At 42.8% G+C, this 15,600-nt stretch overlaps 1 protein-coding gene across 1 annotated transcript; it reads left to right on the forward strand.

The window, feature by feature from the left end:
* Positions 1-2,600: 2,600 nt before the first annotated feature.
* Positions 2,601-15,312, forward strand: slc16a3b (solute carrier family 16 member 3b; the record flags this gene model as incomplete). The annotated part of the gene is made up of 7 exons (XM_080049010.1): positions 2,601-2,675; positions 8,163-8,425; positions 9,257-9,400; positions 12,420-12,667; positions 12,944-13,297; positions 13,864-14,044; positions 15,008-15,312. Exons 2-7 carry the CDS (start codon positions 8,203-8,205, stop codon positions 15,310-15,312), a joined length of 1,455 nt encoding a protein of 484 aa, XP_079905136.1. The 5' UTR covers positions 2,601-2,675; positions 8,163-8,202.
* Between the last annotated feature and the right edge of the window lie 288 nt (positions 15,313-15,600).

Raw genomic sequence — 15,600 nt, forward strand, 5'->3', positions numbered from 1 at the left:
AAATCTAACGTATTACATTTTAGAAATGTATTGATATGTTTTAGTTCTCCATCTTGTTTAGACACATTTAATTTTATCAATAGCTTAACAATTAAAACAGTTTGAAGAAATAACGTTATTGTGTTTATTAATTGTGATTTTTACTTCAAATAGGCCCATGTGCTGTGATGGTAATGACTGTGGTGGAAATATCAGAACGTGATGGAAATGACATGTGACAAACAGTAATGTTAAATAATTTGTATATGAATGGGATAATCACTTGATTTTTTAACTGTTTAACTTAAAATGCATATGTTTCAGCTGTATAAGCCAAAATAATAAATGCATTTATAACAACGCCATTGTAATTTCCATCACAGTCCAATCAAAAAATTAAAAAGGTGATGGACATGACTGTTGTGGAAATTATTTTTCATAAAGTATCTTTGTCCCACTTATCAAGTTCTGGGTTTGTTTGTTTGTTTGTTAAAAATTAAAATTATTACAAGGAGAGGGAAAAAAACATCAAAATTGAGAAGCCAGAACCATGACCATGATTTTTTTGCACATTTATTAGAAAATATATATATTATCAAAACGTAGGTAAATAACACCTCTATTCACAATATTCAACAAAATTAAGTTCCAAAAAACTATTACTTACATTTTTTCCAAAAAAACATCCATTATCATGTACTCTGTTGTGGGAATGTGTGGCCCGAAGCCTTGATCATGGAATTATTGAGTGTATTTACAGTGCGTAATAAGCTTCCCTCTTGTTATGAATGTTGTAATTTTTGTTTTTCCAGTTGAAGCTTTTGTTCACAGTTGCAACTTACCTGTGCTCAGTTTATTATTTTATTACACCTACGGTTTGGCGAACCCAGGACCGAAAAAAACAGAGTGTTCTTTCATGTATTATTAACAATGTGTAGGCTAAGTGAAAATTACCCACAATATGTATCGTATTATTTTATTTTGCCCCCCATAAACATTCCCTTGAATTCTTAATATATGTTTAACACATATTAAGACTAGAGCAAGATTACAAAAGAGTAACTAGAAATACATTACTACAAAAAGTCAGTATAGAAAATGTGTTTATTTACACACTCTGCACTCACTCTCACAACTCAACATCCACACACCTCTTGGTGGCAGAGACCTGTTACCATCACACCAAAAAAAAGCAAAAAAAACACACACAACTAAGGTACATGGGTAATGTAGTCTTTGGGAAAAACAACTACCGCACTGGTCTACATACATAGCTATAAATAGCAGTTGTAAAACCAACTGACGTACCAATGATAACATAGCATGACGGTTCGTTTACATACATAGCTATAAATAGCAGTTGTACAACCAACTGACGTAACAATGATAATTGAAGTTGTTCTTACCTCCATTGTTCATTTTAAGTGAACAACTGAGTTGTACGGCCATATAAAAAACACCGATGTCCGACGATGTACGACCGATGTCCGATGTAGGCTGAATGTGTCCGATGTCCGCTGAATGAATGAATCAAAGGCGGCCGCGAAATCGTTCAGTTGGCAGCAGTGCCGTGATTGGCTAAATAGAGCAGTGCCGTGATTGGCTAAGAACGTTGATACCTTGCAGGCTCAGTTGGGAGGACAAAACACCATCGAGCCCTAGAAGGTCCTGGGTCCCCACCACTGTCTCCTCAATAACTTGGAAAAACACTGTAACCAACCATGTGTGTTAGGTTATTAAAAGTCATTAGACCAGGAGGGGGTTATGTACATGTTACCTTAAGTGATTTTGTATTTCATCAATAGAGATATTGTGGTGTAGACAAACATGGCTTTAACGCATCTGTATTGTAAAACCACCGCCCGGGGGGCCTACGAAACCTCTCAGCCCCAGTGCCTAGTGGCAGGTAAAGGCAGCCCTGCCTCTATCGTTCAAGATATCAAGGTCTGGAATTCCAGGCTAGGCCAACAACCATCTGACAACTAATTAGCTTGTTAACCACAATCTAAACTATAGTTTACCCTTCACACTTTTTATGGGTAACAAGTGTTTTGTTATAAACCCATTGTGTAAAGCCCTAGAAGAAAAATACTGAGGAGCTAAATATTTTCAATTTGACATGAAAAACACAAACAGTCGTCTCACCTCAAATTCTGCAGTCTAACTCCAATGAAGACTATATGTAGGTGACCTCTGATCCCAATTCTGGATGTTTACATACCAACATTTCACAGACAGCGCCTTCTGGTTCCGAGATATAACGATTGTGACAACCAACCTGTGTGACACTCGTTCTCCCCTACGTAGGCATTTTATAAGCGGCTTTTGGTTTTTGATTTGTTTATTCGTTGTTATTGTTGTTGTTTATGTAGGCTAATTGTTTCGAAAAATGCAGGTCAGAAGCATAGATAGTATAATAAAAGCTCAGAAGATGGTGCACGTGCGGTAGTGGGTGTGTGTGTTGCAGAGAGGGGGGGGGGGGTGGGCGGAGTTGTGGAGAAGCGCGGCATAGTTTCCTGTCTGCCGTGTTATATAGACAGAGACGGAAGCGCGCACACGCGGTGTAGCCTATGTAAAAGCGCTTCTGGAGGAGAGAGACCGCATCTCAGCAGGTAGGATATCGGCACATCACTTTCCTATTCTTTTTTTAATATGCAGCCTTATTAATGTGGATCAGTTCACTTATATAGCCTAAGGTAGGTTATTTCCCGTGTTATGCCACTTCGTGTTGTTCAACAGGTAGGCAGAATGGGCTGAATGTCAGTGTATCAAGGTGAAGAAGACATACAAAGGATGCTTGTGAATTGCCATTATTGGAATTGTGTTAAATAGCCTGTGGATAGAGATGTTTTTCTTTTCAAAGCTGAATGTTATTATCGCTGTAACAGTGTTATTATTAGTGGAGCTGGTCAGATCAAGCATCTCTCTGAATGAGCGTGTGCCCACGCCTCGCTCCTCACGTAGGCAGGCCACTGGGGCTTGTCCGCACGCACCGTTATCCTCATCTGTTCGTGGCACGTTCACGGCACAATGAGCTCCGCAGACCATAGCAGACGGCTACTGTTTCTAAAGCGGCCATAATAGCATAGGATAACAGGAAGCCGGCTCTCTTAGGTAAAGCAAGGTTAAAGATTCTGGATAAAACGGTCATGTATTTATTTTATGTCTAATCGTAAAAAAGGCGGAAGGATATGGCTTTACGCCCAGTGTGACTCAAAGACGAACACAGAGGTAAAGTTGGTGGAGGAGATGTCAGTGCGTGTTTCCTGGTTCGTGGGCGATGGAGTCTGTGTGTGTGTGTGACGCAACGGACGCTGAAAGTTTGTCATGTCGTAGTGATATGAATGTGACGCAGAGGGGCATGCCTACGTGCGCCCGGCTGCATCCCGGAGGCTGTGACGGTGATGATGTCACGACTCATCATTTCGCCTATTTACTTTATCACTTAGGCTATTACCATACAAGTATGCTGCTCCATTTTGATTATTGACTGGTTTCCTCTTGGGAAATTGAGGCTACACACATAGGCCTACATTTTTTTTTAAAGGAATTATTTTTAGTGCGTCTCAATAGGATACATACTGTACTATTCATATGTTCTGTATGCAGCCCTCTAACATGTACAGTAAGGAGACACCTTGAACTCAACAGCATCTTAAGAATGAGGCTCATGGGTTGCACAAAAGCACCGAATGTACTTACTTTAAACTTGGCGTTAGGTCTCTCCCTTTTTCTTTGGCTGAGCAGAAAAAGCGAGAGGAAAAAATCAGTTGGCAATAAATTACATAATATATATATATATATATATATGATTTTATTCAGGACACATGAAGATCCATAGTACAATGTATAAAAAATAGAGTCAATACATAAATAACAACAAAAAGCACACCAATGCATGCAGATTAAAAAGAAATAAAATAAAAATAAAATAAGAGATCAGCATACAACACTTGCAGTATACAAAGATGCCCTCCAATGTCTCCAGAGTGTGGATGAGAACCTGACAGAGCTGAGCCCAGGCTTGGCCAATGCCTGAATAATACTGTTTTGTGATGCTGTCACTCTACATATAAAACGATACATCAAATTCCTAATTAAAGCATGACAGGTAGGCACACCAACATTTACAAACATTTGACTGGCACTAGACCATCTCGGTATTCTGAGAAGTATCCGCATTCCGTCATTATACGCCACAGTTAGTTTTTTCATATGGCTACAAGAAATAAAACACTTTCAACTTAGTTTTCAGACAAACATGATTAAAGATACCAACTTGAATTGGGATTATAAATAATCTTTGCATTGGTTTTAATGCATATCACATGCCATTTATTCAGGGTTTGCAATGGCCACCCCATAAGTCTGTGTCCCACCTTGGCCACCCCAGTCACAATGTCCTGGGAACGCCACTGGTTGAGTGTATTATTATTATACAGTTAGACATAGTTTGCAAAGATGAAGGTGACGATGAGATTGTGAGGACTGGGGGGAGGGAGGGGGGGGTTGGGACACAGGTGCGGACCAAGGGGTTTCTAAAGGCCAGGACACGTCGTAGAGTCGGGAGGGGTCGGAGACACGAATTTGTTTGGTGTGTGCCGTGAAATCGGTCGTAGTAGATGTCGTCGGGCTTCTTTTGAGCCGATTGGACATGTTCAATCGGCGGCGGGCAGTCTTTCAGTTGGAGCAATTTGATTTGTGGAGGGCTAGTGAATCAGCGAAGCCCGGAAGTGTGGCGGGTAGCACAAACAGCTAACAACAGTTAGCCATCGTTTTAATGTGTTTGTTTGTTTCGTTCAGCGAGTACTCACATGCATCAACCCTTGTTGACTGCTCGACACCATGCTCGACACTCTCTGCTAAAAATTGTGCTCTTTATGGTCCATAAATATAAATACGTATTTATATATGTGTATGGTCTAGAGAGCCGTCCCATCATTTCCGGCTTCCGTATTTTTTCGGGCCACAATACAGATTAGCGCCGCCTGCTGTTATGGAGACATTACGTCCCGCGCAAGCGCAGAGCGTACGGAAAGTCAGCAGTCGGTTTGGTGTGTTCTTTGCACTTTTTCGGCCGCGACGGGAAGACTGGAGCTCCCTGAATCGGCAGTCGCAATTTTCGGGTAGTCAGATTGGTGTGTCCTGGCCTTAAAAGTTATCCCCAGAGGGATAACCACTGAATCGCTAAAGCGAAGAAGGGGAGGGGGAGAAAGCAAAAAGCCACACAGGCTACTTTAAAATACCAAACTAAAGTGAGAACAAAACCATCACTGCCAAGCAGCTGAACGGACAGACAAACACATCAACAATTATTTTCTCTTAAACTCAGAGGGCACTAGGATACAACCTCTCACTACCTCTTAAAGTGAGACAATGAGCAGCACAGAGCACTGGGGTCTCAGGGCATATATAATCTCTTCACACCTGGGTTCAATCAGCCAATCAGTGCACACACACCTGATTGCAGTGAGGAAATCAGTCACCATTCTCACAGATTTCAGCCCTGTGGACTCACAGGGCTGAAATCTACCGTTTCCTCACAGAGATAACATAAGGTAATGTTGTTGCTATAGAATAGATAAGTCCAGTGTCCAATGGCAGCATGAACACAACAGGGAGGAGATGTGTTGTGAGCGGCATGAAGCTAACAGGGATGAGTGCACGTGTTGTAATTGTCAGTGGGTGGAGGAGTATCTGTTTCAGTGAAGGAAAGTGATCTGCCTGATATTGCACCAGGGAATACAAAGGGAGATATGCCGATGTCTTTTTGTATCTTAAAATATATTATTGTTCAGTCAAAAGAACAGACAGTGAATACAAACACATAACATACAGACTTAAGCACATGTACATTAGCAGCAGCAGTCTATGGTCAACACTTAGATAACAAAGCAGATTGGAAAGAAGTGGATGTCTAAGAGTACATGTCGATGTATCTTTTTGTAGTGCATCCTTAGTTGTGTGTGATCCTTGCCCACTTACATAGAGATTGAAGGAATTGTATTTATACTTTCTTCTGTCGTTCTGTTTCTTTTAAGGATCTGCCATACACATTGAAATATAAAACTGTTATGTTGTAAACTCTGCGCGCCTTGTGTGTGTGTGTGCGCGGTGTGTGTGTGTGTGCACGTGACACACCCAGAATGCGAGGGTCTTATTTTGGAATGGCTGTTTATGTGAAGGTGTGGATGATGCTGGTTGACCTATAGAAGGTGGCATTTGAGTGGGCTGCTGTACAAATGTCACCGCGGGGTTTCAGTGTCAACTACATGCCCTTGTATGTGTTGGCAAAAGCACCGCCGGCTCGGTTTCACAATTGGTCACATGTACATTGATATCATAACTCATAGTCATGATAGATAACCACAAAAAATAGTAGTCGTATGGCCCATCATCCACGGTATCATAAAGGATAAGCCAGCTCCAAATATGTATCTAATGTAGGAAGTATGTATGCAAACATGAGATAAATGGATGATATAATAGCACTGTGATGGTAATATGGCAGAGTTATAAAGGCTGGGTAGAAAAGATTGTGTGTGTGTGTGTGTGTGTGTGTGTGTGTGTGTGTGTGTGTGTGTGTGTGTGTGTGTGTGTGTGTGTGTGTGTGTGTGTGTGTGTGTGTGTGTGTGTGTGTGTGTGTGTGTGTGTGTGTGTGTGTGTGTGTGTGTGTGTGTGTGTGTGTGTGTGTGTGTGTGTGTGTGTGTGTGTCGGCTGAGAAGGAAGCTTCATCCATCCTAACACGTTGTCAAAAATCCCCCCCTAGCATAGTCCCAGCCTTTTTTAGCAACACATCTACACACATGTAACACGTGGTTCTGTTCTTGAAGTAGAAAGTGTTTGGCTTCTCCCTTCCGATGCTGCCTCAGCTGGATGTTCATAATGTTATAAAGGAAAATGGAGAATAATAAGTTTGGTCATTAAAAAGATTAGATTCAACTTTATTGTACGGAGACAACAAAATGCAGTTAGCATCTAACCAGAAGTGCAAAAGAAGCAGTAAAGTGCAGAGTATCTACATGTAATGGAATAAGACAGTATTGTCTTAGAGTACTGCAATGGCAAATATTGCATATGATATATATCCAGACTCAAGTGTTAGAATGCTTATATCTGCAATAAGAACCATTGTATTTATCTTGTATAGACTTACAAGTGTAATGAGATATATTGCATGTTGTTTAATTCTAAACTGAAATGTAGATTCCTCAAATGCGTATTCAACAAACCACTCAGACGGGTCACACCTCTTCTATTGTCTTATGCTCAACTCCACCTGCTGTATCTTCAAACTGCCCCCCCCCCCCACCCCCCCCCCACACACACTGCCCCCCATCACATGACTGACCAAACTGAAATGTAGATTCCTCAAATGCGTATCCAACAAACCACTCAGACAGGTCGCACCTCTTCTATTGTCTTATGCTCAGAACTCCCCCTGCAATAGTATCTACAAACTGCCCCCCCCCCACCCCCCACACACACACTGCCCCCATCACATGACTGACCAATTGAGAGCATTGCATTGTTGTTGTTATGGTGAACTGAAGCCATTGTTGTTGCCAGGATAAGACACCTGAGCCCTGAACTGTTCCTTCCCATTCTACTCAGAAAGCCACCGTGGTGCATCCTGGGTCGGATGGACCTCCATGTTCTTACTGGATCCAGGAACATGAAGCCTCTGCTGTTTGATTAAATAGTCTTTGCTTGATTATTACAGCCTTATGATCAAATATCACAACAGTACTCAAGGTGGGATATAAATATAATAATATAATATAGAGCAGTGCAATGTCATAGGCAGTTTTCAACACCCTATGTATGCAGTGCTTTCCGGTTGGGACAGTGCAGTGGCCATACAATACTGTGACATAGTAGGCAAGAATGGTATTGGAGCTTTCCTGATCAGTGTAGAGGTGTTGAGGGCCCAAAAGAGGTCCTCTGAGATGTGGACACCCAGCATATTAAATGTTGAAGTCCTTTGTAGTTAACAGAGGTAGCACATTTACTGTCACCCATGTTAGAAATATCATTGGAAATTAATAATGGGTAGTGTGTGTCCCATGTGTTAGAATTCTAAAATCAACATGAACATAGGATATGAAAGTCCAATCTGCCACAGTGACACCAAAGGTTAGAGTATAAGTATGCCTTTTTTTTTTTCTTTCCATGTTTCTCAGCCGTTAACCTGAAGCACACCGCAGCCAGCCAGAGAGCACCATGGGAGGGGCAGTGGTGGACGACGCGCCCCCCGGGGTGAAGGCTCCAGACGGGGGCTGGGGTTGGGCCGTGCTGTCCGGATGCTTCGTCATCACCGGCTTCTCTTACGCTTTCCCCAAGGCCGTCAGCGTCTTCTTCAAAGAGCTGATCAGAGAGTTTGGAGTGGGCTACAGCGACACGGCCTGGATCTCCTCCATACTGCTGGCCATGCTGTACGGAGCAGGTACACAACCACACCGATAGCTGTACCACCGGGTCTGTTCAATGCAGAAGTGCACATTTAGGTCGGGTCAAGGGCGGTATGAAGGCATATACAGCTCCAGAAAAAAATGAAGAGACCACTCCAAATGTTCAGTGTCTCTTGTTTTACTCTTTAGAGGCATATGTTTGAGTAGAATGAACATTTTGATTTTTATAATATAATCTACTGACATTTGTACCACATTCACAATAACAATATTGTCATTTAGAGCATTTTCAATAAGTAACGTAGAGATGAAGATTGAAGAAAAATCCAGACTGGTCTCTTAATTTTTTTTTCCGGGGCTGTACTACCGGTAGAGATTTAGTCATGCCGATTTATAATGTGGAGAAAAAATGCTGCCGATTAAGGGGTATAGTCCAGTATGTTTTGAAGTGGGGTTGTATGAGGTTCTTCTGCATAGTAAGTGTGTATAGTGGTCAGCGCTGTCAACGTAAGGAGTTTGGGGAAGATTATTATACATTACATACATTATACTGTTGCAGAGGGGGCCTGAAGAAACAACTCTTGAATAATCCTCAGTGGCTCTGAGTCAAGCAGCTGATTGGCAGAGTGATGCAACAATAAAAGCCTGTCTGGCGCCAAACTAAAAGCTGTGAAGAAAATCTCAGTTTAGTGAACAATGTAACAGATATTTAGGTTTTCTCCAAATATATAAATGTTTACCTAAAAACCTAGATAAGAAGCACAGGTGTTTATCTAGGCTTTTGTATATATACAGTGAGCGTGACTGCCCGACCCTATTGCACGTGTGTATAACTGACTGTGTACTGTGTGTTTTTTTCTCTTAAGGCCCTCTGTGCAGCGTGCTAGTCAACAAATATGGCTGTCGACCGGTGATGTTGGTGGGAGGCTTGCTGGCCTCTCTGGGAATGATCCTGGCTTCCTTTGCCACCAGCATCATACACATCTACCTCTGCACTGGAGTTATCACAGGTACATTTACACCACACATGGAGGAATAGAATGGAAACATGTAACAAGTACACAGCTAGAACTACAGCTTGGCAGTGGAAGTCCATTGTTGGTAGGCAATGCTTTAAAGAAGGTAAAGCTCCTAAGACGCTACAATATGTAAGGTCACAGTAACCTTTGACCTAGTCTGGCGGAAGGGGTTTCACCAGCGTCTATGAGCGCTTGTGTCGGCTACCTACACAACCCCCTCCCCTTCCTGTTGCTGGCGTTCCCGTATTGAGCTCCCCCTCAAACTAGGAAACAATGCCAGGTTTCAGCAGGTGAATCGCTGTTTCGCTCGCGCAAGGCTTTTGTGTTTAGATCAGTCTTGGAAGAGTGTTTTAACTTTATGCTGAATAAAGCATGGCACTGCACTGTTTTTCATCCATTTAGAAAAATTGCTCCCACACTGGACTCTGCACGCACCTTACAGAACTGCTCCTGCAGTGAGCTCACAAACAGACGTGAACTCGCAAACACTGTTACGTTTCTCTTTACTCCCGTTTACAAACGTGCAACTCTTAAACGAATATTTCGTCAGTAGTTCGTCAATATTTGGTAACTGAACATGATTTATTTTGCCATTTCGGTGGCCGAACTTTCGGTGAATCCCTAAAATATATAGGGCTATGCTTTCAACTATTCTTACAAGATAACAATTTGCATATAAACAGTGAAACAAAGCCTGAAAGCTGCAATTGAAATGAAAATACGTAACCTAAATAAATAAATTAGCATAATATTCGTGCCAATGGCAGTTCAAATGTATGTAGTTTTTTCACCAAATCATAAAGTATCCGTTTGGAGGGGGCCCGAAAAAATGCGGTATGCCTAGTGTAATCTTTCCACTTAATCCGGGCCTGAGTGCGTGACTAGTTAATTCCTGTTAAATTACCCCGTGAGCTCCTCGAGGGTTAAAGTGTATGGTGTCTTGACCTGCTGGTGAGAAAGCAACACGTATTCCTTTTGTCTTAAATAGTTTTTTTTGTGGCGTTTGCGGGTGGGATTTAGCCATTTCTCTGACAGCCTCTGGACATCAAAATATTCCCCCCCGGCACTATTCTGCAAAGACACTCAGCCCCGCCCTAGATGATGTTAGGTCTCAGTGACCTTGTAATGTTAGTAGCTAATGTTATGGACCTCTGCAATCCGATTGGACATCATAGCAGTTATGTATGCAACCATTATATCACAGTTAGGAACCAATCAAGATGGATTGATTTGAGCTACCCATTTTATATTCAGTAGCATTACACACACACATTCACACAGGCCGATGCCAACAGCCAGCCACAGACTGGCTACATTTGGCTCTGATTCCTATTGAACACCAGTGAAAACTCCCTGCAGCTCAGAAACCTGTAGAGACACAGAATAAATGATTTGCCGGTTCATGTCGTAACATTACCGTCTCAACATGTTAACAGACATCTGAGGTGCTGCTCAACCACATACACATATTTCAAGGAATGAAAAAGGAACTTTTGCTTTCTAGTCTAAGTGGAGTCAGTTGTATTCAAATAGTGCAGCATCAGGGGGCTCTACAGTCTTTTAAAAGGGTTTTTCATGCATCCATAACCACCAAACCAAATGTACGTATTTATTGAACATTTCTTGAAAAAATTACAAAACAAAAAAATAACTGTCATCAAATGGAAACGTTTGATGATGATATCTATACGTTACACAGTTCTACCCGATCACCTGCTGTGTCTCGCCTTCATTGCTTTAGATCAACGAGAAAAGAGAAGAGTTCAACACTCCCTGTGTTTAAACCATAGATAGTATATAGAATGGATGTAGCATCCGAGCTGACCTCTATTATTCCAACTGCATCCAATCGTCCTGGCTTATGCGCGTCGCCATTGTCGTGATAAAATGCACATAATGCAGTGTTAAAAGCAAAGGGTTTATTTCGATAGCAAGAGCTCCTCTGTAGGGATCACTGATAACCTTATACACAAATGTATTCTGTTAAGAGTGATCCTGTTTCTTAGAATCATCACATACTTAAAGGCCCACAGGGGGGGAGACGTCTAAATTACATCACAGTGGTTTTGCAATAGTTGAGGAGGACAGACAGGCTGAGAGGCAGACAGTTCAATTTACATACATTGATATTGTAACAGTGAGAGAGGCAGGCTGACTAGAGAATCCACAGGGGGCTGTGTGCATGGACAGTGTGAATGAATGAATGAATGAATTTTTATTATTGTGTCATGTCCAAACAAGGACCCATCCCCTTCGGGATTATAAGACACCAACAACTGTATCAAATTCACATGATAACATTCACTTCCTGTAAATAAATGGAGATCACAATTCACAGTAGGACAACAAGGAAACAGACGCAAACAAAAGAAAAGAAAAGCAAACATAAAGATCTCATTGATAAGTATGTTTTGTTCTCTTGGCCCAGGCCTTCTCCAGAAGTGTGTTTATTCAGATGTATAGTAAGGCTGGCTGGTAGATCAGCAGTCTACAACTTCCCCTCCACACCATCTTGTCAGATCTTTACTCCGCCTCATTTCCTCTTACCGAAAAAGCATTGATGTGACGTCGGGGGGAGGGAGATACGCCCATCTAGCTGACGTATACCTCCGAGGTGAAGTGAGGGCCAACTGGCGGCTAGCTGTCACTCAAGAGCTGCCCCTAATTATTCATACCTTAAATAGAATAAAAACTAGCCTGCTAGAAAAAAAGAAAATCACCCCCCTAAGTGTTGTCATGGAGATATGACCTAAACATACAGACTAGAATGTTTTTTTGGACCAGGCCTTAAACAGGTTTAATAATGCTGTGGAAACTGCAACATTAGAGTCGATGAGAAATTGCTGTTTCGAAACCTGCTGCCCCTTAGTGGCCACTCGGTGAACTGCCATTTCTGTCACTACATTGGATGCTGGTAGAACTGGCTGTTGTTGGGGCTTGAATTAAACAGTACATGCTTGTTGCACAGTGTTCTGCAAAGTGTATTATTACCGTGTGTCTCTTCTTTAAGGTCTGGGTCTGGCCCTGAACTTCCAGCCCTCCCTCATCATGTTGAACCGTTACTTCAGTGAGAAGCGTCCCCTGGCTAATGGGCTGGCGGCGGCGGGCAGCCCCGTGGCCCTGTGCTGCCTCTCCCCTCTGGGTCAGGTGCTCCAGTTCCACTACGGCTGGAGGGGGGGCTTCCTCATACTGGGGGGGCTGCTGCTCAACTGCTGCGCCTGTGGGGCCCTCATGAGGCCCCTGATGCCCCCCAAGAAGGTTTATTTAAGTTTTTATTTCTATTTTACTGCAAGGTTTAAATTTCGGTTTGACACTTTTTTTATTTCTCTTGTTGCAAAGGGTAATTTAATAATTGGTGGTGGTGTCTATCTATCTATCTATCTATCTATCTATCTATCTATCTATCTATCTATCTATCTATCTATCTATCTATCTATCTATCTATCTATCTATCTATCTATCTATCTATCTATCTATCTATCTATCTATCTATCTATCTATCTATCTATCTATCCATCCATCTAATCAATCAAGTCTCCGGAGTTGGAGGGGAGCGAGCCAGCGGAGGACAAGAAGCCCCAGCCCAAGAAGAAAGTGTTGGACTTCAGCGTGGTGAAGGACCGGGGTTTCATCATCTACACCCTGGCGGCGTCCATCATGGTGCTGGGCCTGTTTGTGCCTCCTGTGTTTATGGTGAGCTACGCTAAGGCCCTGGGCTACGAGGACACCAAGTCCTCCCTGCTGCTCACCATCCTGGGCTTTGTGGACATGTTCGCCCGGCCGGCGGCTGGACTGCTAGCGGGAACAAAGTGGGTCCGGCCCAGGGCTGTCTACCTGTTCAGCTTTGCCATCATCTTTAACGGCATCACCGACCTCATCGGATCACAGGTAACACCTCAGCAGCATTAGGTTCTATACCATTTACTTTGGTGTTCCTGGTCAAAAATGGCCGCCCCATGATTAGGGCTGTGTTTTGGCAATGACTTCATGATACGATATGCATCGTGATACATGGCTAATGATATGATATCACCATTCGTTGGGATACGGTGCATATTGCAATATCCCACATAGTGAAAATGTAAAAACAGAGTTTGAAACCTACATTTTTTTCTCTCTATAAAATCAATACTGGAGCTGATGTTACGATACAGATATTGCGAAAATGCTGATTATAAATCCATTATAATGTATATATTAGTAAATCATTTGTTGTGTTGTATCTTTTTACCAACTTAAGGTTCTTATGACCATAACAAGTTTAGAACTTTTATTTGCTATTTATTTGGTTGGCCTCATTGATCTGAGCTCATACAGCTTGTTTTTGAGTTAAAATAAAAGCATGCACTATGTCTGTATAGCTCTAGTCTGTCTCCTGATAAAACAAGGCCTGTTTCATCATAACCTATAAAGCTGCTGTGATATTCCCACATCTCCTGTCTTTCTCGCTGCAGGCCACAGACTACACAGGCCTGGTGTTCTTCTGTATCTTCTTCGGCCTGTCTTACGGCATGGTGGGGGCGCTGCAGTTCGAGGTGCTCATGGCCATCGTGGGCACCGACAAGTTCTCCAGCGCTATCGGCCTGGTGCTTCTGATGGAGGCTATCGCTGTGCTAGTGGGACCTCCTGGGGCAGGTCAGAACATAAGCATGGCTCCTTACACCAAACACTCTCTCACACCTTTGTTCTTCTGAGGCTGTGTAATAGGGCTCGTCATTTTTAGTTAGTTTCTTTAGTTTGGCCAATTTTAGAAACAAAAAATATTGTTAGCCTTATAGCATAATTGCCTAAATCATATTTATTCTACTTTACTTTTACTCTACATCTACTTTACCCTATTTATAACCCTTAAAATATGACTTAGGCAATTATGCTATTAGGCTAACGAAAAGTAGATGTAGAGTAGAGTAGATGTAGAGTAAAAGTAGAGTAGAGTAAATATGATTTAGGATATTATGCTATGAGGCTAACGATATGCAAAATATCTTCAAATGGAGTTTAAGAGGTTGACTTAGCAATATCTTCATTAAAGAAGAAATGATAGAGTCACGCCAAAGTAATGCGACTCAATGATGGCTTCTGCCTCACTAGAATGTGTAGTGGTGTGTTTACCTGCACAGTCCCTCCCACTGGCTGTATTCTGCTTTGTTTTGGTCTCTTGCTCCGTCGGGACGTTTCTAGGCGTCAATCAATTGAGCAGTGTTGAACCGTCAACCAATCACATCACCAGGCTCAGGTGACTGCCGCGGTGCTCCAGCCAAGTGACTAGATGCTTGTGGAGCTCTCCCACAGCAGAGCACAGAGCAGCAGCCTCTCCTCACTTCCTTGACTGGGGTTAGCTTTGGTTAGCTCGGTGGTTAACACACTGATATGTAGCCTACTGTATATCCAACTGGAAAGCGTCCTCCCTCCAGCCAATTCTCCCAGAGTGTCGAAGGGCCTGTTCGCACGGCCCGCCCCTAGCCCTAGATAGACAGATGGATGGAGGGATAGATAGATAGATAGATAGATAGATAGATAGATAGATAGATAGATAGATAGAGCGATAGATACAGACACACACAGACACTCACGTGATATTCTTGTCCTCTTTGACAGGCCGTCTCCTGGATGCCACGGGTCAGTACATGCCCGTCTTCCTGCTGGCGGGCTGTGAGGTGGTGCTGGCGTCCATCGTCCTGGCCCTGGGGAATGCCCTGTTTATGAAGAAGAAGTCACATGACCCTAAGGCCCAGCTGGAGATGGCTGTGACCGCAGAGGAGGGGGAGGGGCTTCGGGGAGGGGAGGAGAATGATGATGTCACAGCAGTCCAGGGCAACGGGCCAATCAGGAGAGATAATGGAAACGCTGTCAACCACACAGGGGGAGAGCAGGAGCTGGAGGCTGCACAGGGACACACATAAGAATGATGAATATGTGTGTGATGAGGAAAAGACTTAACTGTGTTCAGCAAGAGAACAAGTACCAAGGAAGATCTGTGGTCCGCACGGAGAGTGAGAGGGAACAAAGTAGGGTTAGAAAATACAGTAGTAGGGTTGGTTTTGTGCCCTTAACATGGAAATGGATGTGAGATAAACGGTTGCAAGGGCAGAGAGGGTCCATTAAAGGTGGAAGTCAGCAATTCTGGAGAACGCTTGTTGTCAAAATCGCTTTTTGATCAAAATCAGTGAATATCTCCTCGCGATCCGTAA

This window comes from Ammodytes marinus (assembly GCF_949987685.1).
Source record: "Ammodytes marinus genome assembly, chromosome: 20".
NCBI lineage: Eukaryota > Metazoa > Chordata > Actinopteri > Uranoscopiformes > Ammodytidae > Ammodytes > Ammodytes marinus.